This window comes from Thamnophis elegans, chromosome 13 (assembly GCF_009769535.1).
Source record: "Thamnophis elegans isolate rThaEle1 chromosome 13, rThaEle1.pri, whole genome shotgun sequence".
Classification (NCBI taxonomy): Eukaryota; Metazoa; Chordata; class Lepidosauria; order Squamata; family Colubridae; genus Thamnophis; species Thamnophis elegans.
Window position 1 is genome coordinate 23,062,958 of NC_045553.1, and position 21,578 is coordinate 23,084,535.

At 40.5% G+C, this 21,578-nt stretch overlaps 2 protein-coding genes across 2 annotated transcripts; one reads left to right on the top strand and one right to left on the bottom strand.

Annotated features, from left to right (window-relative positions):
• The first annotated feature begins 923 nt into the window (after nt 1–923).
• Nucleotides 924–4,884, top strand: LOC116516455 (heparan sulfate glucosamine 3-O-sulfotransferase 1-like). Its single transcript, XM_032228938.1, has 2 exons — nt 924–1,258; nt 3,461–4,884. The coding sequence occupies exon 2, from the start codon at nt 3,685–3,687 to the stop codon at nt 4,618–4,620; it is 936 nt and encodes a 311-aa protein (XP_032084829.1). The 5' UTR covers nt 924–1,258; nt 3,461–3,684; the 3' UTR covers nt 4,621–4,884.
• A 1,960-nt stretch (nt 4,885–6,844) lies between these two features.
• LOC116516888 (histone H2A.V) lies at nt 6,845–20,365 on the bottom strand. The gene is made up of 5 exons (XM_032229552.1): nt 20,238–20,365; nt 12,346–12,423; nt 9,927–10,040; nt 8,589–8,718; nt 6,845–7,316 (listed from the first exon to the last, which is right to left on the bottom strand). Exons 1-5 carry the CDS (start codon nt 20,238–20,240, stop codon nt 7,255–7,257), a joined length of 387 nt encoding a protein of 128 aa, XP_032085443.1. The 5' UTR covers nt 20,241–20,365; the 3' UTR covers nt 6,845–7,254.
• Between the last annotated feature and the right edge of the window lie 1,213 nt (nt 20,366–21,578).

Below are 21,578 nucleotides of genomic sequence, written 5' to 3' on the forward strand. Positions count from 1 at the left end.
AGTCGTTCCCAACTCTAGGGGGCAGTGCTCATCTCCGTTTCAAAACCAAAGAGCCAGAGCTGTCTGAAGACGTCTCCATGGTCATGTGGCCAACATGACTAAATGCCGAAAGTGCATGGAACGCTGTTACCTTCCCACCAAAGGTGGTCCCTCTTTTTCTACTTGCATTTTTACATGCTTTCAAACTGCTAGGTTGGCAGAAGCTGGGACGAGTAAGGGGAGCGGATAGAAATAGAGTAGAATAGAATAGAATAGAATAGAATAGAATAGAATAGAATAGAATAGAATTCTTTATTGGCCAAGTGTGATTGGACACACAAGGAATTTGTCTTTGGTGCAGATGCTCTCAGTGTACATAAAAAGACAAGATACATTCGTCAAGAATCCTAAGGTACAACACTTAATGATAATCTTAGGGTACAAATAAGCAATCAAATCATCCTAGGAAACAATCAATATAAATCGTAAGGATGCAAGCAACAAAGTTACAGTCCTGCAGTCATACGTGGGAGGAGATGGGTGATAGGAATGATGAGAAAACTAATAGTAATAGTAAGGCAGCCTTAGTGAATAGTTTGACAGTCGTGAGGGAATTATTTGTTTACTAGAGTGATGGAATTGGGGGAAAAAACTGTTCTTGTGTCTTGGTGTGTTAGCGTCGTTTTGAGGTTAGGAGTTGAAATAATTTATGTCCAGGATGTGAGATATTTTCCCAACCCTCTTTTTGACCCATGCAGTGTTCAGGTCCTCAATGGAAGGCAGTTTGGTAGTAACTTTTTTTCTGCAGTTCTGATTATCCTCCGAAGTCTTAGTCTGTCTTGTTGGGTTGCAGAACCAAACCAGACAGTTATAGAGGTGCAGATGACAGACTCACTCCATTAGCATGGCACTAGGGATTCGAACTGCCGACCTTCTGATCAACATGCTCAGTGTCTTAGCCACTGAGCCACCCTCAGTAGTTTTGAGTTCCACCCAAAGTCAGGAAATTCAGCTTTTTCTGATGTTTTGTTTAGTTACGCAAGAGCATGAGAAGTTGTGCAATTGTGCTCCAAGAATTCTCCTTGGCGCTGAATCTGGCAAGTCGCAGCCTCCAACTGGAGGTCAGTTTGTCTTTGTTTGAAGGACAAAAAGTACAGCCAACTCAGCTACGAGGCCTTGGAGCGTAAAAAGAAAACATTACAGCTTGAAAGCAGAAAAAGAGAGAAACGGTTTACGGGACAGCCGGGAGCAAAGTGCCACCTGAGGGAGAAAATCACAGGTATGGCTGCTCTTATTTCCAGATTTCTCTGAACCGTAACAATTGAGGACGCAGGGTTTTGTTTAAGGTGAGCTTCCTGGGAATCCATTTCCCTCTTTTTTTTAATAAGTGTTTTTTATTAAACACAAATTAAAACATTGGACACAGTGTTTGGACATCGTCCTGGGGAAGTTTTTGCCATGCATACTAAGATATAAAGTTATACATTATAACCACCATGCTTATTTACAATTGAATTATAGGTTTGGAAGCCATCTTGGGTGTTTTTAACAGATTAACAGAGTTGGAAGGGATCTTGGAGGTCATCTAGTCCAACCCCCCCACCCAAGCAGGAGACCCTGCACCATTTCTGACAGATGGCAGTCCAGTCTCTTCTTGAAAGTTTCCAGGGATGAAGCTCCCACAACCTCTGAAGGCAACTTCTGTTCCTTTGGTTGATTGTTTTCACTGTCAGGAAATTTCTCCTTATTTCTAGGTTGAATCTCTCCTTGTTCAGTTTCCATCTATTGTTCCTTGTCTGGCCTTCAGAGGCTTTGGAAAATAGCTTGACTCCCTCCTCTCTGTGGCAGCCCCTCAAATATTGGAAGACTGCTATCATATCTCCCTCTGGTCCAATTCCCTGCCCAAGGCAGGAGGTCTTATCCCATCCCAGACACATCGCTTTCCATTTTTTTCTTGAACTTCTCCAGAGATGGAGCACTGACAAGCTGTTCCATGGATGGATTGTTCCCTCCTGCCAGGAAATTCCTCCTTATTGCCAGATCATATCTCCCTGCTTTGCTTCTTATCTTGCACTCAGGGGCTTTGGAGATGAGATCCCCTCATCTGTGACAGTCCCTCAAATACTAGAAGAAGGCTATCATGTCACCTTCTCTTCCTTAATCCTTCTCTGCCTTGGACTAAGCATATTTAGTTTCCTTAACCCTTCTTCAGGCGGTTTACCTTCCAGAATCTTTATCATCTTGGTTGCTCTTCTCTACACTTTTTCTAGTCTCAGAATTTTTTTTTTGGGGGGGGGGGGTGGTATGGCAACCAAAACTAGACTCAGTATCCCAGTTGTGGTCTCACCAGTACAATCTAAAGTGGTACTATCATGGTGGCTCAGTGGCCAAGGTCGGCAGTTCGGTGGTTCGAATCCCTAGCACCACGTAACAAAATGAGCTCCCGTTACTTTTCCCAGCTTCTGCCAACCTAGCAGTTTGAAAGCATGTAAAAAATGCAAGTAGAAAAATAGGAACCACCTTTGGTGGGAAGGTAACAGCGTTCCATGTTACTTCGGCATCTAGTCATGCCGCATAACCACGGAGACATCTTCGGACAGCGCTGGCTCTTTGGCTTTGAAACGGAGATGAGCACCACCCCCTACAGTCAGGAACAACTAGCACATATGTGTGAGTGGAACCTTTACCTTAAAGCTTCTTGTGATTTTGATGCTATCCCTCTTTTGATGCAAGCCTAGGATTGCATTGGCTTTTTTTTGGCCGCTGCAGCACACAGCTAGCTCATGCTCCAGTGGTTGTCCACGAGGATTCCTAGATCCCTTTCACAGTGAACTACTCTCCTAACCCTAACCCTCACATCTCAGTGTTGCCAAATTTGAAAAACACTGAAGTAGTTGGCGATCCTTCCCAAGGTTTCCCTGACTCATTAGACCCAAAGCTAACTAGCATCCATATTTTATTTAATATGTCTTTATATTTATTTATTAAATGTATATGCTGCCCATGTCACCGATAAAGCAACTCTAGGAGATTTGCAAAGATAAAATATAAAAACACATAGCAAGTTATGGTTTGCAAATTACCAATCTGGGCTAACACATTATCATGTCCTTTAACAACCCCATAAACCCTTGTGGGATGGAGTATGAATGGAGCTAGTAGAGTCTTTACTGGCCAGATGCCCTTCCTGTCACCAGTGTGGAGTTTTGTTCAGCAGATATATTCTCACTGTGCTCCTAGGATTGAACTCACAGCCTCGTGATTGCGAGGCAAGAAAGCCACCTCTAGGCCACTGTGCCAGAAAGCCACCTCTAGGCCACTGTGCCATTCACTAACACAATATGCAAAGCCAGATATGTGATGGTTTAGCCCAAGAGGTGAACCCCTAACTATACCTGCCTGTTTAGATTTGCCTTGCATCGTTGGCCTTTCAGATTTGGAGGGTACTTGAGCTTTGTGATGATATTTCTATCTTTTTCAGGTGACAACTACTTCCTCAAGCAAATATCATTCTGCGGAAGGGTTAATTTGAATTGCTGTGAGCCTGGACTGTGGAATGCGAAATACCAGCTGATAGTAGACATTGTGCAGGGTCCCATCCTAGCAGGAAAGGGGCGGGGGGGGGGAACGAACTGTCAGCAAGCTCAGGTGTGAAGGATTGAGAATTGCAGAGTTTACGCTTCTCATCTCAGAGAAGGTTCAGAAATGGCCAGAGTTTGCCTCCTGCTGCTATGTCTCAAGATGTGTGAAATTCACACACAAGAAGGACGCTGGGAGACCAACTGGAAAAGGAACGACTCCGATGTCATAAATGACCTGCTGGACCAGTGGAAAAGGAACGACTCCAATGCCCTGGATGAGGATTGGAAGCAGCGGCTACCCAAGGGCATCATCATTGGCGTGAGGAAAGGGGGCACACGGGCTTTGCTGGAGATGCTGAGCCTGCATCCCCAGGTGGCTGCTGCTCACTCCGAGATCCATTTCTTCAACGTGGAAGAGAATTACCAAAGGGGATTGGATTGGTACAGCCAACAGATGCCCAATTCCCACAGCACTCAAATCACTGTGGAAAAAACGCCAGGCTATTTTGCTTCCCTAGAGGCCCCGGAACGCATTTATACCATGGACAGATCTGTGAAGCTCCTCTTGATTGTGCGGGATCCTGTGGAAAGGCTGGTGTCCGATTACACCCAGATCCTCTACAATCGCAAAGCGCGGCAGAAACCGTACCAGTCGCTGGAGGAAATCCTGAGAAGGGGCCAAGAGCTGAACACCGACTACAAGGCCATGCAACGCAGCCTCTACGCGCTACACTTGGCTCGGTGGCTGGAGTTCTTTCCCACGACACAGATTCACGTAGTAGACGGAGGCGGCTTAATACGCCAGCCGCTCTCAGAGATGCGTCACGTGGAACAGTTTTTGGGGCTGGAGCCTTACCTAGGCCCTGACAACTTTTATTTCAACGAGACCAAAGGCTTCTTTTGCCTTCAGGCCGCAGGAGAACGGCACTGTCTTGACCCGTCGAAAGGCCGGCCTCACCCCACCGTGGATGAGTTACTGCTGGAGAGACTCTGCACCTATTTCAGCCAACACAATGAGGACTTTTTTGCCATGGTGGGACGGACTTTCAACTGGTGCTGAGTCTGGTGTCGAGACCAAGCTGGGCTTTCCGTGAATATTCCCACTAAAAATCTTCCCATTTTTCTTTCAAAATGGAAATTCAACTCTTCGATTTAGAGTGAAACAGCCAAGTCTGAAGTTGGAGGTTTTAAGATCTTTGGGAAATCACTTAAAGCAAAAGCATTTTTTGATAAGTGTTTTAAGTGTTTTCTAGGAATCCCAGCAGGTGAAGTTATGCTCTTTATGGTTATGGTGCCTCCACCTCTGCAAAAAAAAAAACAAAAAAAAAAACTTTAGTTTAAGCCAGGGGTGTCCAAACTTGGGAACTTTAATACTTGAGGACTTCAACCTTGGGGAATTCTGGGAATTGAAGTCCACAAGTGTTAAAGTTCCCAAGTTTGGACACCCCTGGTTTAAGCTTTAGGATGTAGCTCCATTGTTCTTCCTGAAAATCTTGTATTTAATGAGCCATGGGGAAGCTACATGGTTGGCCTCTGCTCCCATATTCCCACAAACAGCTTGCAAGAATTGGATTTGGCCTCTCTTTTCTAGCCAACCCCGGATTGACTCAACCCTGTAAACTAAGCTATTTGGATGCCTATTTAGCTAACACGGTTCTGACTGGCAGGGACTCCAGAGTGCCAGGTAAGACTTTCGCCATGAGAAATAATTTAATTAGAGTTTAAAACCAGGCCTTTCTTCTCAGTGGCCTTTCTGTCCAAGAGACACACTGGCACTTGATTGTGGGCCTTTAGTATTTCTTTCAATCAACACCTAAGAAATAATGAGTAAATTAAATTAATCATGGAATCTACAGGTATTCCATTAAACTTACATCAATTTCAGCTAAAACGTGGCCAAATAATAACATTTGGATCTTGGCAACAAGTGTATTAATTTTCTGCACTGTGATTAATGCATTAAACGAATGGCCTGGAAATTAGTTGTTTTCAGCCTCTGACAAAAATAACCTTTCACTCCAATCAATCCTTTCTCATTTATTTATCTGTTAGAAAACAGCCTCTTTCATTAGCAAAGCATTGTTGACATTGTTAATCCAGTGTCAAAAATAAAAAGTTGCAGCATCTCCAGTATGGAAGTTCCAACTCCTGGAATGCTGAGCCTTTAGTAACAGAAGCCTTGTCTGTTCTGTAGCTGTCAGTCCAGGTTATCAATTATACAAGAGTGATATTGATTAATGTTCCTAAGAAAAGAAATACCCTATTCCTAGCAGTGCTCATTTGCTATAAGGCTGTTACTGAAGGGACATCTTGTGGGAAAACCTATGCCAAATTCAAAGATCTACTTTGTTATATAAATATCGCCTTTGTTAGGACAGTATTTTATTAATTGCCAGATACCATGGAATCGGCAAATATAACGCAAAATCCCCCTCCGTATCCAAATTGGTCATTGCATCTAACTTCCCTAAATAATTCCACCTCACTCACTTTTACCAAATGTAGCATTTTTGAAAGCTATTTTAATATGGACAATGTTTAAAATTACTTACAATGCACAGGAATATAGTGAATAGTACTTAAAAATACAAATAGCCATCCACACGGATAAGAATGGAGAAACCACCAAAACCCTATTTGACCTCCTTCAATCCAAAATTCTTAACAATAATCTCCTTTAAAGACTGCCACTCCTTATAGTTTTAGATAACTAATCTAAAATTGCTAATCAGTGTAAGCCTGGAATTATAACGGAGATAAAATTTCATACAAGTTAATTTGAGAACAACTATAGGCAAGCCAAGAATTTGGAGAGTTGAGACCAGGATGTCTAATCAGCAAAATGCCTATAGTTCTATTATGTAAAGCAGTTCTGAAAATTAATAGTGGAAAGAAACACTGGCTCTTGTTCAGAGGGATACCAAAATGGTAACCTTTCCAGTTGTAATTAAGGCAGCATTGCTCGTTTAGCATTTTGTTACAGATGAAGTGTTTGTCAGAACAAAACAAAATAATACTGAAACAAAAGCAACTCTGCTGGGTCAATAACACAGCAGTATTCACTGCAAAGCCACCACCTTCAGTGAGATTATCAGCTGTGAGCAGCAAAATTCAGGATGGGCATCTTTGCTAATATGATACTGCGAAACTTTCCATGTTTGTGGAGCGTAGGAATTTAGAGAAAAGATTTTAGGCAAAAAGATTTTTTTTAAAAAAAAGCTGTATTGTTAAAATTCATAAAAGTTATTTTAAGTGACATTAAAATCTGGACTTTGATTTCTATGTTAATAAGCAAGAGTAAACAAAGGCATGATAACCATGATTGTGGCTATATCCAAGTTTAGAATGTGTGACTGTTCTAAACATTTCAATTTAATTTTACTGGATTTATCCCTTGTATACCAGAATGACACACAAGAATAGGTTTTGTAAAAAATGGTTTTATCAGTTCCATTTTTGTATAAAACACATGGGAGAAACCTAGCCAATCAACACACAAATTGCTGCCACATAACAGGGTACTTTTTTTGTCAAACTTTAAATCTAGAACATACAAATGTTTTAAGTCTACAGTCAATTGTCTATGCTCTTCCATTTAACTATTCTTTTTAAAAAATTCCACATATCCCCATATTTCTTCTGTCCCAATTACAGTACAATGACAGGGAGGAAGCGGGCTGCCAAAAGCGCCTCTTTACGCAGTCTTCTGCTGTCCCTTCTTTCCAATCAAAGACTTGTGAATGTGAGGAATTACGCCTGCAGAGAGAGAGAGAAAGAAAGAAAGAGAGAGCAAAGGATCAGGAGACATAGCCATGATTGTATCAAGATTTAAGAGGCTGATCAATACTTATACAAACCCATCAATTCCTCCTCTTCTTCCCTCCCCCATTCCAACTTCATACTTTCAAGCAACTACTGTTCTTTTAATTGCACGCTTCAACCGATATTTAAAAGGGTTTTTATAAAAGAGGAAAATGTCCTTATACTACTTGGAGGACCCTGAACAGGTTGAGAGTCGGAGGGCCTAAATGTGAAACCAATACGCTCAATTGGAGGCTCTCTGCAGATAACAACACACTGTGTAAATGTGGCGAGATGCAGAGCCCAGTCCACCTGCTGGTATGTCGGCTACTACCAGAAACATGTACCGATAATGACTTATTTTTGGCCAATGACAAAGCCAAGAAAGTGGTTCATTCTGGCAGTTTAAATTTTGATCTAGACACGGAAGAAGAATAGAAGATTCAGGAAAGACTACACAATGATTGCTCGACGTTTCCATTAAAATTAACACTGGGAATACAGCGTTGCTAAATATATTGTCTTAATTTAAGACAAATCGTAAGGACAACAGTGCAGAACTGATGTATATATAAAGTAATACCCCGTACAAAAATATGAATTGGAACATTTTGTAATAATATTTTTCACTTCAGGAATGTTGGGCAACTTCAAACTGTCCTAAAACGTTAAACGTTCCATAAATTTCACTGCTGCCAAAGGTTTTTTCCAACATTCAAATATTTCTCCATATAAAATAGGTTGGATTTCATTTTTTTCCACACCAAAGTATGTAGTCCAATACATGTATGGGTAGTCTTTGGCTTATGACTACAATTGAGATAAAATTTATGTTGCTGAGTGAGAAATGTGCTAAGTGAGTTTTGTTCCATTTTACAACCTTTCTTGCCACATCTGTTAAGTGAATCATTGTAATTGTTAAGTTAGTAATACGTTTAAGTGAATCTGGATTACCTTTCGACTTTGCTTGTCAGAAGGTCGCAAAAGGGGATCATGTGATCCTAAGACACTGCAACCCTCTTAAATATGGATCAGTTGTGCAGCATCCGAATCTAAATCACATGATCATGGGGATGCTGCAGCAATGGTCATAAATCACCTTTTTCAGTGCCGTTGAACTGTTGTAAGTCAAGGACTACTGTGTACTGAAATAGGAGCCTCTGACACAGGCATTACTGAATAGCCTTGGATAAGTAGTTAGAATTCAGAAGCTATGGTGAGACATACCTCCACCAGCGATGGTTGCTTTAATAAGGGAGTCCAACTCCTCATCCCCACGAATGGCCAGCTGCAAGTGACGTGGAGTGATGCGTTTTACCTTAAGATCCTTCGAAGCGTTGCCTGCCAACTCCAACACCTGTTGGAAGAAATACAGCGGCATATTTTAGTTTCCTAGCTTTTTTAAAAAACAATTTAACTTGCTTATTTTAATTATAGCGGTAAACATTTCATAGTTCTGTAGGAGGAGGAGTGTAGGAGGAGTCGTCTAAACAGGGATCAGCCTAGAATCCTCACATAGCCTTGAATTCAGTTGACTCTTATCTAACTCTAAACAGGTGCTGACCATTAGTTGAGAAGAGTCCTGTGCAAAGATTTTTAGCAATAAATCAATTCAACTGCACTGTCTCATTTTCAGAGTAATGATGCTAAGGACTAATATCTCTTACAGGAAAAGCCGTTTGTGTTACATATATGATTGTTGCAAACTTCATAAACCCTTTCTTATGAAAATTCTAATCTAAAATGTTGATATGAATATTACAATTATACTTACCAATAAAATCCACAATAGTACTAAGGTGTTGCACAAAATTGGCACAGAACACACTCCGGATTTAAAGGGGGAAATAGTTAACTGCAGCTAAGATCATTACAGGAAAACAAAGTGTTTTGATAAGAAAGTGTTTTTCTAAAGTTTGCCATGTAATAAAAAAGAATAAAAACTACAAGCGAATTAAACTGGAGATTAGAATAGTTTTGGTAGCTTTTTGTGGAATTTGAAAGCAAATATAGTTGTATATAAGTATGTAATTGATACTTTTGGAATAATTGTAGCAAAAATCAGCATATAAAGTCTAAATATACATATCTATCTGGCTCATCCTATTTTTAGCTAGAGAAAATATTAATTTTCTTCTATTAAAAACATGCCTCCTGAAGTTCAGTTCAGAAGAATGTATACACTGATGTAGACATAACCTTCATTATTACATATGTTCTTTTCCTCAGAAATATTTGAAATGAATTACTATTTTAAATGTTTTAAAAACATAAGGGAGAACTAATGGGAACTTACTCAATCTTTTCCAACTGGAAAGAGTATACAAAGGGCTTGCTATTTCAATATTTTGTGTTCTAAAATTTCTGGTGTGTTTATAATGATGATTATAAACAGAAAGGTGTACAATAAAATAGCTTTTGCAAAACATTTGTAAACTTGCAAACAACTATTAGAATAGATCAAATGAAATTAATGTTTGAGAAAATGAAGAAATGGTAGGTATAAATAATTGAAGTATTCAATACCCAAATGTGAGAGGAATATCACATATTCCAACAACTTACCTCAGCAGTGAGGTATTCAAGAATTGCAGCACTGTACACGGCAGCTGTAGCACCAACCCTCCCATGGCTTGTGGTGCGAGTCTTCAAGTGTCTGTGGATACGGCCCACTGGGAACTAGAAGCAAAAGGACTGCTTTAGCATACATGCCCTATCAAGAGGCTTTAACTGACAGTCCGTATTGGTGACCCGTTTCAGAGAGGTAGAAGGCAGGCATACCCTGTCTCATGTTCAGAGTAATGATGCTAAGGACTAATATCTCTTACAGGAAAAGCCGTTTGTGTTACATATATGATTGTTGCAAACTTCATAAACCCTTTCTTATGAAAATTCTAATCTAAAATGATCCAGGCATACCCTATATAGTCTGGATGTAAGTAGCTGTTTTTTTACACCGGACAACCAAATGCCAAAGTACACAAGTACATTATTACTGGGATTGCAACTAAGAAAATGACACAATTTATTTGGCAGGGTTCGAGGTGTAGGCATAAAAATTTGGAGTTCTTTGATATAAGATGTATTGATAATGTTGGAAAACTAGAATTGATTTATATAAGGTCATTCATTCATTCATTCACAAATGGATATAGTTTTTTTTAACTTTAAATATATTAATTTGTGCTCTACAAACCTAAGGCAATGCAGTAGATCTTGCAAGATACACAGGATTAAAATCCCACATCAAAGTAATATGAGATATAAACACTACTGTATAATACAACCAGAATGCTTTTACTATAGGAAAGAACGTGATTTGGCAAGCAATTTTTTTTTACTAACGTATTCCAATTTCCAAATTCCCATCAAGAATAAGATGCCAGCCTGTGTTTATAAGAAGAAGAGCTTCTTCCTTAATGCTACTTTGTTATGAGTCAATAAAAGAACAGAAACCTGTACAAAGTTCACAAATTTGGGGCTTCAACTATAAACAGCAAGCAGCTGGTGCAAGAGAATGGATACATTCTTTGGGCAGTAGTTTCTGAAATATGACTAAAAGATGGAGTTAAGGAGCTTCCTCCTAGAAACTAATGTAACATTTTGGATAGGTAAAACTTTAAATTTAGGGATCCAGAGCTCCAGAAGGAGGGCATGAGTAAGGAGAGGTCTTTTCTCTTTCTTAAAAAGATGTATGTGGAAGCCATTGTAGACAGGACCAAAACAGCCTCCTTAAGTTCAAAGCTCTGCAAAAGCCATGGCTCTGATGGAAGGCCAAGGAATCAGCAAGGATAATGAGCCTCTTCTTATGCATGGTTGAAACTGCCAGAGAACAAGTATCTTCCTGAGGAATTCTTCTAAATACCCATATCCAGTTCAGTGAAGCATATTTCTCCCTCAGGCGCTGTAAGGCAGTACAAAGTACAATCCTGCCTGCTTTGAAGTAGCCATTCTTTTGCAAGCATCCTGATCTGGGCTTCCTTCTCTGGCATATGATCTGAAGTATCTGCAGCTAGAGGCGGCTTAGGAAATGGGGTATTTTTCATTTGCCTGGGTCACTAGTGCACGGATAAAGGAATGTAGAATCCATTCTGTAAAGAAAATCACTTGCCTTGGATGACTTTGGGTCACTGTTTTAGGGCAAGTGTTCTGATATATGAAACGGCTATGCCGTACATTCATTTGGTGGAAAGGAAAAGCACTGCTCCCTTTATTCAGCATCTCTTTCCACAGATCAGACCTAAACACCATGGCCTGAAGTTGTCCACCACCACCACCACAAGTACGGAAATTAATAATCAACTGAAAAGCCACACAAAGACTAGTTTCAGGCTCTCAAAATACTGGCCCACCACCATATACTGCCATCTAGTGCCGTTTGAATTTCTGCTGCCCAGATTTGATAGCTTAAAAAAAAAAGGCAACTTTCTGTTGACAGAATGTCATAAGGCATAAGGAAAACTGATTAAAAAGAAAGGGCAAGAACTGGTTAAAAAGAAAGCCAAGTCACACTCCTATCACCTGAAAAAAAAATCCTCTAAGACTTGGTTTACTACAGACATAAAACCAACCAGAATGTTTTTTTTTAATGTAAGTGGTTAGGGGAATATAAGCCAAACCACAATGGGGTTTAATTTTATATATCAATCAACGTCGGAAAAGAGAAAAAGGAGCTCCTCCCAAAGCAGTTCCAGCCTTCTCTTATCCAGATAAACAGACTTTTAGAGATGCTTAGAATTATGTCTGACTGAAAAAGTAGTTAAAAGAATCTATTACAAAATTAAATAAATTAAATCAGCATGGCTGGCTGAGGAATTCTGGGAGCTGAAGTCCACAAGTCTTGAAGTCGCCATGGTTGGACACCCCTGAATACATAAATAATGCTACTATGCCCCAAACAGAGAATGTTGTTCTCCTCAAATTTAAGTAGGACCATAAGAAAATACAAATAAACATGTCTGTGAAAGGCTGCCTGAAAGCTTACCTGAAGCCCAGCTCTTTGCGAGCGAGATACTGCCTTTGCCTTTGCCTTTCCACTGTCTTTGCCAGCCTTGCCTCCAGCCTACAAAAAGCATAACATGAGATAAATCAATCCTAACACATCTTCCATAATGCCCATTGTATTACTACTTTTGAAATACATGTCACACGTTCAAATTTAGTAATGACCTTTCTCCTGCTACCAATTCATATTTACAATCTTGATGGAATTTTTCAAAAGGAAGTACATTCTTCAGACTTTTCCTGTCACAATGCAAACATGCGGAAAAGTATTTTGGGGAAAAAAATACAAGATCAAACATTGGCCACAAGTAAATCTAGGCATATATCCAATTTAATACTGTAAACGTATGTAAGCATGTATATTTTGGGACAATTAATTCAAGAAAAGAGTTTAAGGACAGCAATATTAGCTTATGTTTCCACCTACAGACAACGGCTGATTCTCTCAGACAACCAACCTTGCAGGTTGGTTTGATTTTGTCCAAGACCAAGTCATAGAATTTGAAAATATAGCACATCATTTGTGCATGCATAACTAGCCACATATACAGTATACATAACTAATAAGTAAAAAAAAGAAACTCTATAAAGTTAGCTCTGGTTTCTCTTCAAATCACATAAATCACAATCTGACACAATTATTGTTGTGGAGTAAAAATGGGAAGAAGGAGCACTGCATATTTGGGCTTGAGCTCCTACAAAATTCAAAACCATTTTGTTGTTGTATCATTCTGGGTGGGGAGGGTCTTTCATCCTGGTCTAACCTACAGCCCAGGAATTTCCTAATGGTCTTATAATCTTAAGTATTAACCAGTTCTGACTCAGTATAACTTTCTGAAATGGGTCAAAATCTCAGGAAGTTGCTAAATTGCAGGACAAAACCAGCTATTTTTAAATAAAATCATATACCTGTCAAAATATAATATCTATCCAAGCCCTAAAACTATGTTTTAGTTTTATTATTTTTACTCCCCCCCAAAAAATAATATAAGTGGATCCTTTTGCTCATTTTTTTCTAAATGTATATGACTGTTATGAAACGCATGTAGGACAAGACTTAAAGCCAATACTCAGTGAAACCTTTTTCCATTTTCATCCTTTGTGCCTCAAAGAAGATATTATGACTTTCAAAAAACAAGTGTATTTAAAAGCAATCCATTCTCAGAAGCTGTTGGCTACTTAGTGTGCTTAGTGTGAGCATAAAAGCATAGATATAACTTGCAGCTGTTCTCAATAGCTGTTGGCTGTACAGAGAGATAAATTTATGGGAAGAGTTATGAACATATTAACCTATTTATTCACATATATATGAAATGACCCATATTGACTTTTTATTTACATGTCTAGTACTGCATTATTTATTTACTTGATTTCTGTAGCCATTCAATTAAACAAGTGACTCTTATGACCCCAAATCCTCTTATTATTGTATCACAATGTTCCAATCAAGGACAGAACATTTAATAGTTTTTCTTTGCCTTGGATCTATAGAAATTTAAAACATATTTATCAATCCCAGTTAGGTTCTTTTTTTCATCACTCTCACATATACTTTCCTCAAAACTTTCTCCCCAGATCTGCTAAGTAAAACATCTCCTACTACAATTATTGGATGAAAAGCTTATTATTTCATTGCTAACAGAAACAAAGAAGAAAGCCTACACTTTTAGGTTATATAAAGCTGACTGCTTTTTCTACACTGCTATTTATTCTTCCAAAGTCAAAATAAATACAGGTAGTTCTCTACTTACATCATTTAACAGCATTCAGAGTTATTAAAAATATATTATATTGACAAAGTTGTGCAAACTCCTATTTTTAATGACCAAATTTCCATTTGTCTCACAACAACACTCCTGTTGCAATACTGGGTATTATTCATAAATGTCTGCCATGAAATATATTTTAAGAATGTTCAGATCACAAAAATTTAAGTGTCCTTGGTACAATAGTAGGGACTCTGATACCCATCCACAATTTCTTTGATACTAGGAATTGTTCCTCAATGGCCATAATGCAGAAGAGGTGTGATTGAAACTATAGTTCAGTACATATTTGGACATTTAAAAAGATCAATATCCTAGAATCTAATACCAAAAAAAGATCATTCAAAAACAACTAAGATATTCACATACTCATAACCACTTACTTCCAATTCTCAGATATAGATTGTTGTAGCACGCACACACTCCAGAGAGAAGGTCTTATCTCATTTTGACATTTGAGCTTTCCTAGGTTTGCCTTTTTTAACAGATAAATGTCCACATTTCTCTTATTTATCTAAACTAACTTAGAGCGTTGTTCAGCCAGAATACTCTCCCATATACAATCAACAATTTATGTTATAATTTATGATAATGCTGCCCACTTATGAACTTTTGAGGATATTCTTCCTTTTGTCAGCTTAGGCAGATGGTGATTGCAAAAAGGGAACTTGAACTATGACTGTTTCCAAAGATTCCTTTCACCTTGGAGATTTGTTTAGAATCAAGTACACCAGAATTTAGTTTAGGAGATTTTGCTTTTTGAATTACAATTTCCACCTGGCTGATTCTAATCCTATCAACCTTTTCCAGAAGTCTAGCAATGCAGAAGCTTATCAGTTAACAGCAGCTATGTCTAAAAAGGAGGTCCTATATCAGACATCAACATTTCCCAGGCTACTAGAATCGCCTGAAGAGCACTCAGCATCAGAGGCTTAAGCAATATTGTCAAAATGACAAATTCATGCATAAATTCCACTCTTTTTATTCATGCAACACCAAAATGCACATAGGGGAGCTCATATCCTACTTTGTACACTTGGAACTGCAACCTTGCATAACTTTCTCTAAAATTATTCTTGCATCACCTAACTTTTTCATATCTTGCTCCTTTACACTTCCCACAGTTGTTACATGCGCAAATATTACTCACTTTTGTAAAATGCTACAAGAAACCCTTTTTCTGGTTATGCAATTTTTTCATCATATGGTGAATAAAAAGTTTATTAATAAATACAAGTGACAGTGAATTATCAAAAGATCAGTTCTTCAAGCCCCAGATTCCTCTTTACATCAAATAAGGACATGAATGTCAAAACTCCTGTTCAAAACTAAAGCAGGTGGTCAGCTTTAGTTTTCCCTAATCAGCCTTCCCTGCATTCATTCAAGATAAGCTTTAACAGTAAAATATATTTAATTCATGTGCAGATAAAAAGGGTCCCAAGTTAGATTCTGGGCTACAATATCCTTAATTGCTGTCAGCCATTAGTATCAGTACAGCAATTGTTATAATTAGTTTATTAACCTGCAATAGTGCTCTACCACTGAAATTGTGAAATTGATTGTTGCTGCATTCTATTCTCTAAAATACAATCCCAGACCAGACTCCCTAAATATACTCCTAACCCAATTTGCTCTAATATGCAATGCTAATTCTAAATATGAACAGGCAATTGCCAAGTTGTTTATTTTTGTAACACTATTATTGAACCTACTCTAATTTTACCAATTTTAAGCATAGATACAAGACAAATGACAAGGCATAAACTGACTTGTAAAACAATGTTTAAATATATTTATTTTCAAACAATACTCTCCCCCCTGTATGTATGTATGTATGTATGTATGTATGTATGTATGTATGTATATATGTATTATGTCACAACCCCTGGTATGCCCAAATATAGGAGGAAGCATACTGCTTCCTTTCTCTATCGGCTCATCACACATTATGTGACATAATACATACCTATTTTCCTGGCTTAGCTGATAAAGAAGGAGAGCCTGTGGCTTAGTGGCTAACACAACTGCCTAATATGTAATACAGCACAGGTTCAAACCCCAGTAAGGGTATGGCTAGCTGATGAGAGCTAAATAGCTTTAAATAGATCTATACTAATCTCCCTTTCTTTATTTATCAGCACAAATGCAACACATATGTGTGTGTGTGTATATATACGCCCATATATGTATGTATGTATGTATGTATATATATATGTGTGTGTGTGTGTGTGTGTGTGTATGTATGTATGTATGTATGTATGTATGTATGTATGTATATATGGGGGGTGTATAAAAGGTCCCATTTCAGTGCTATCTGACAGTGAGTTATGATTGAAAGTTTGTTGCAAAAATACAATGAAAATAGCTTTCTAATGGCCATCCTACTATTCTAAAATTATTGCATAAATTAGCTACAACCCAAACGCATACAGTGGGATGCAGGCAACAGTATATTGTTTTTGTAAAATAGGCTCTAGATTCAAGGCCCTAGCTTCCAAAAATAATAGTATAAATGTTCTTGGCATAAAACAGGAATTTATTTCATGTATCATACTGGCTGTAATACCCAACAAGTCAGCAGTACATCCTTATCATTAACAGAGAACACTCCATGCAGTGCAGATATAACTTAGGTGGGTAATTTAGTCTAATTCTTTAAATTCCAAAAAATATAAAGTAAAAATCTTGATTAATACCATGTTTTTCATATCTTATGCTGATTACAATATAGGACCATGGATACTAATCTATGGGCCTATATAGTATCTGCATAACATGGAAAACTGGGACTTGGCAAGCAAATGGACTAAATGATAAACAGCATGAATTAGCAAATGAAAAGATTGAAAGCAAAATAGATATGTTGTGTACTTGTGAAACTAACAGAAAGGAGAGGGATGTAATCAATGTGAATGAGGTTAGTCTAATGTTCTTGAGTATAATTGATGAATGAAGGCTGGGAAGTTAATTTTTTTTGTTATGAATGTAAGTGCTAAAAATTCATCAATAAGAATGAGTAAGTGGCATCTAAACTGTGAATGCATATGAAACAGGAATTCTTATTGGGGGAAAAACGGTTGCACGCAGCATTCTAATGAACAGTAATAATGAAAGAACCAAAGATGAATTTTGGAAAAAGTGCACAATATTCTGAATGCACTCATGGTCAGAAAAAAAACACCCCATGATTTTGATGATATAAAATGAATAGTTGGGAATTAAGTTCAAGACAGTAGAGATTGGACTCTCTGGAAATCCAAGAATGAATGAAAGTAATTTTTGGTATTTGATTAAAAAAAGATGTTTGTTTTAAATATTTGGTTTAAGAATTGTATTCATAAGTACACACAAAAGGAATGAATATAAACCTAGAAGTATTTTGATTATTCATAATGAAAGACTAAAAATGTAATGAAAGCTACAATGTTGATGAGAACTTCTGAATGAGACATTGTGTTAAGAAAGGATTTTGGAAAAATTGGATATGAAAGAAAAAGAAGACCTGAAATAAAGTAGAATGGCCACTTGAAAAGAAAGCATGGGTCCTGCATGTAAGAAAGCAGATTAATTTCCCAACTGAATGTATAGAAAGTGAGTTTAAGGAAAGAGGATGTGGAAGCAGCTTGTAATAGAGTAAAATATTATAAACTGCCACATAAGCATTTAAAGTTATAGTAATGAGAAATATGAAAAATGCTTGGTGGAATTATGAAGCCAGTCAGGCTATAGATAAGAAAAATGCAAAAAAGAGAATAATTGAATAATTGTTGTGAAAAATGAAGATGAGAGAAAGATATTGTGTAAAGCATATAATATGACAAAACATTGCTGCACATATTGTTAGAGAGAGGAATTATTTTCTCATATCGTAGGCCAAAATGCACAGGAATAAAAAAATGTAACATACATACATACGTACGTATGTACGTACATACATGCATATATTAGAAAGATTAGGTGATGTAACAAGTAATGTTATCTCAAAATTACACATTAAAGACAAAATGTAAATTTGAATGGAGAAAGTTTAAGATGTGCACATATTGGCAAAAAACCAAAAACAGCCTTGTAAGAATGTACTCATATTACTATCTAGAAATGAGAACTGAATCTCTTAGGAAGGTTGAGCAAAATTGTTGTCTAAAGCAGGGTATAAACTAAAACAGGAAGAGATTAGAAAATGTACTGGTGCTGAAAGAATTAAAATGATGAGCTGCCAGTATAGACATTAAGACGGCATGGTCAAACAGACCAAAAGTATGAAGAGCAAATCCCCAAAGCAAATGTATAAGAGTGACTGAATGGATAAAATTGAAAAAGTTGTGGTTGGTTGGATGGAGTTGATAAAACCCACAAGGAAGATGAGAGACAAGCTAAAGAACAGAGAGATATGTATGAAGTAAAGTGGTAGAAGGATGGTTTAGAAAGTTACGGAGAATGAAGTTCATGAGGGTATACATTTATTTTGTGGTACCTTTTTCCTTTTCTCACATTCTTCGTCAATCCTCAAAACAATCTATTTCTCACTCCCCTTCTGCACTTTGCAAGTAATAGAGAAGACATATTATCTACATCCGGGCTTTCCAACTTTGGCAACTTGTGTCTTTCAATTCCCAAGCTGGGTGAATTCTGGGAGGTGAGGTCTGCAAGTCTTAAAAGTGGCCAAAGCCGGACACCCCTGACTCCAGACCCCTTGATGCAAGTTATTAATGGGAGGGAAGGGGGGGGAGAGAGGCCATCTTCAGCCTTCTAGCCAAAAGCAACCTCTCCTTAAAACAGCAAAAAAAGAAAAAAGCACTTTACAGAAATCCTATTCAGAAACCTCAAGCTGGAAAAATTAAAAACTGCTGCTGCGGCTTTTTCTGACCCTACTGGGAACCTATACTGCAAAGAGGTCTTCAAACTGGGCAACTTTAAGACTTGTGGACTTCAACTCCCAGAATTCCCCAGCTGGCATAATTTACTCTCTTGTAATCCCTTCCTCTGCAATCTCTCCATTTAGATCAGAGGTCTTCAAACTTGGCAGGAATCTGGGAGTTGAAGTCCACAAATTTTAAAGTTGTCAAATTTGGGGACCCCTGTTATATTGGGAAGAGAAAGCAGGAAACCTCCCCCTCCAAAAACAAACTTTCCCAGCAATCCCACGTCACCGGGGGGGGGGAGAGACGGGGGACAGATGGTTTCTCAGCTCCGCCAAAGCGGGTGAATATGAATCACCCGGGATGATTGGGGAGGGGGCGAGGGAAAAAAACCCGCAGCCGCCCTGTCTTCCCGGAGCCGTCCCGTTTTTGAGCAACAATTTAAAAAAAAGGGAGAGAATCTCCTGCTTGGGCGGGGGTTGGACTAGATGACCTACAAGACCCCTTCCCACTCTTGTTATTCTGGGAAAAGGAGGAACCGCCGCCGTTGCCGCGCCACTTCCCGCAGCGGCAGATAGGGGCTGCAGCGTGCCAGGCTGTCACCGCCGGAGCTGCAGGGCCCCGTCACTCGGGTTCAGCCTCGCAAGCGGGAAGGGACGCTTGACCGCCGCTTCGACGTCCCGGCCGGCGCCGCCTTTTGTGGGGGGGGGAGGGGAGACGCCGGGCGCGGGAAACCCGAGAAGCGGCCGGTTACCGGCGTGGCACGAACCGGGAAGGGGGACTGTGTTGGCGGGGCGCTGACTGACACCCCAGGCCGGAGGAGGGCGGGGGAGAGAGAAGGGGGGTTCGGCAATCTGAGGAGAACCGCCGAGTCCGTCTCTCTCTCTCTCTCTCTCTTCGCTCCGGCCGGGATGAGGCGCTTCCGGGAACGGCAGACAGAAACCTTTGCCCCGCGCGGCGCGGTAACCGAGAGGCGGGGGTTTCCCGGAGCCGCTCGCCTCAAGGGAAGAGGGAACGGCCGGCGGCGCCGCTGCTTCACCCTCTACCGCCCCGATAAAAAAAAAGACGGCTCGGCCCGCCGCGACTCGAAGCCCCCCCTCACCGGGAGAGCCGTCCCTCACACGGCCGGCGTGAGGGAATCCCCGCACGAGCTTCCCGCCGAACGGGAGCGCGGCATTTTTCCCCCCTCCCCTCACACACCTTGGCTGCGGCCCGCTCGTCGCGCGGCTTTTTCCGGCCCTCCTTACCATGTTTGCGTCGCTCCTGGGCGAAGTCCGGTCCCGATTCCGCGCGAGAGCCGCCTGCGAAAGTCGAGAGACAATAAACCCGCCTGGGCGCGAGGAGGGAGCCTGGCCTGCCGCGGCCGCCCCGGGCCAATCAGGGCTGCCCGTGCTAGTTTGAACCTCCCGCCTTGACCAATCCAATTAAGGCTTCTTACTTCCTCGCCGAGGCCCCGCCCCGCGGCCCGTTTAACGGCTATTTTTTTTACCAAACGCCAACCTTTCCCCCCCACCCTTCTTCCTTTGCACACGGCACGTCAGAGCGAGAGCGAGAAGGCGGGACGAGAGGTTGCCCTGCTGCCAGTAGAATGACAGGCTTAAACTCCAATCAGCGTGAGGAGCCGTCGTTTTTCGAGGACGGCACAGGTTGAGGGGCAGCGCCAAGAACCAATCGGCAGCACGCCGAGTTTCCCGCCCATGTTGTGACTTTCCCTAACTCTCCCCCCCCCCCGGTTGTTTGCGCGGAGAGGTTAAATATGGAACCCTTGGGTTATTGATAATTATATTTCTCACACACGCAGGATGGGGCGCTCCAGCTGGGTTGCCCCATAAACTGATCCCGGCGTGTGGGGACAACAGTCCCGTCGCTGACAGGAATCTCTTCGGGAGGCGGAACTTCCATTTCTTTTTCGCCGCCAAAAACGGGCTCTTCCATCAACCTGAGGCGAAAACATCTGACGTTGTGAGGAGGGGGAGGCCCCGCGGGATCCCTCCCCTCGCCGCCTTTTCGCGGAAGGAGCCCACCGGGGGGACGAGAGGGAAGACGCGTCTAAAAATTGAAGGGGGTCGCGGGGGTTCCCGATGCCCTCCGGTGGGGGTTGAACTTCAACTCCCATCATCCCCAGCGCCTTGGAAGTTGCCTAGATCAGTGTTTCCCAAACTTGGCAACTTGAAGATGTCCGGACTTCAACTCCCAGAATTCCCCAGCCAGCTGGCTGGGGAATTCTGGGAGTTGAAGTCCGGACATCTTCAAGTTGCCAAGTTTGGGAAACGCTGGCCTAGATGGCATATCGTCACTCACTCCCTGGAAGGGCAGAAAGCGGTGAGGCGCGACGTCGCGGGGTCCCAAGGCCTCGCACGACCGGCAGGGTCGGACACTGGAATGGCCTTGACTCTCTTCGAGGGGGGTGGACTAGAAGACCTTCCAAGGTCCCTTCCAGCCCTGCGATTCTGTGTTCTGTGATAATAAAGGAAGGGACGACTTTTTTTAAAAAAAGTTGTTCAGGTAGTCCTCGATTTACGACGACAACGGAGCCCAACATTTCTGTTGCTAAGCGAAACGTCTGTTAAGAGAGTTTTGCCCCATTG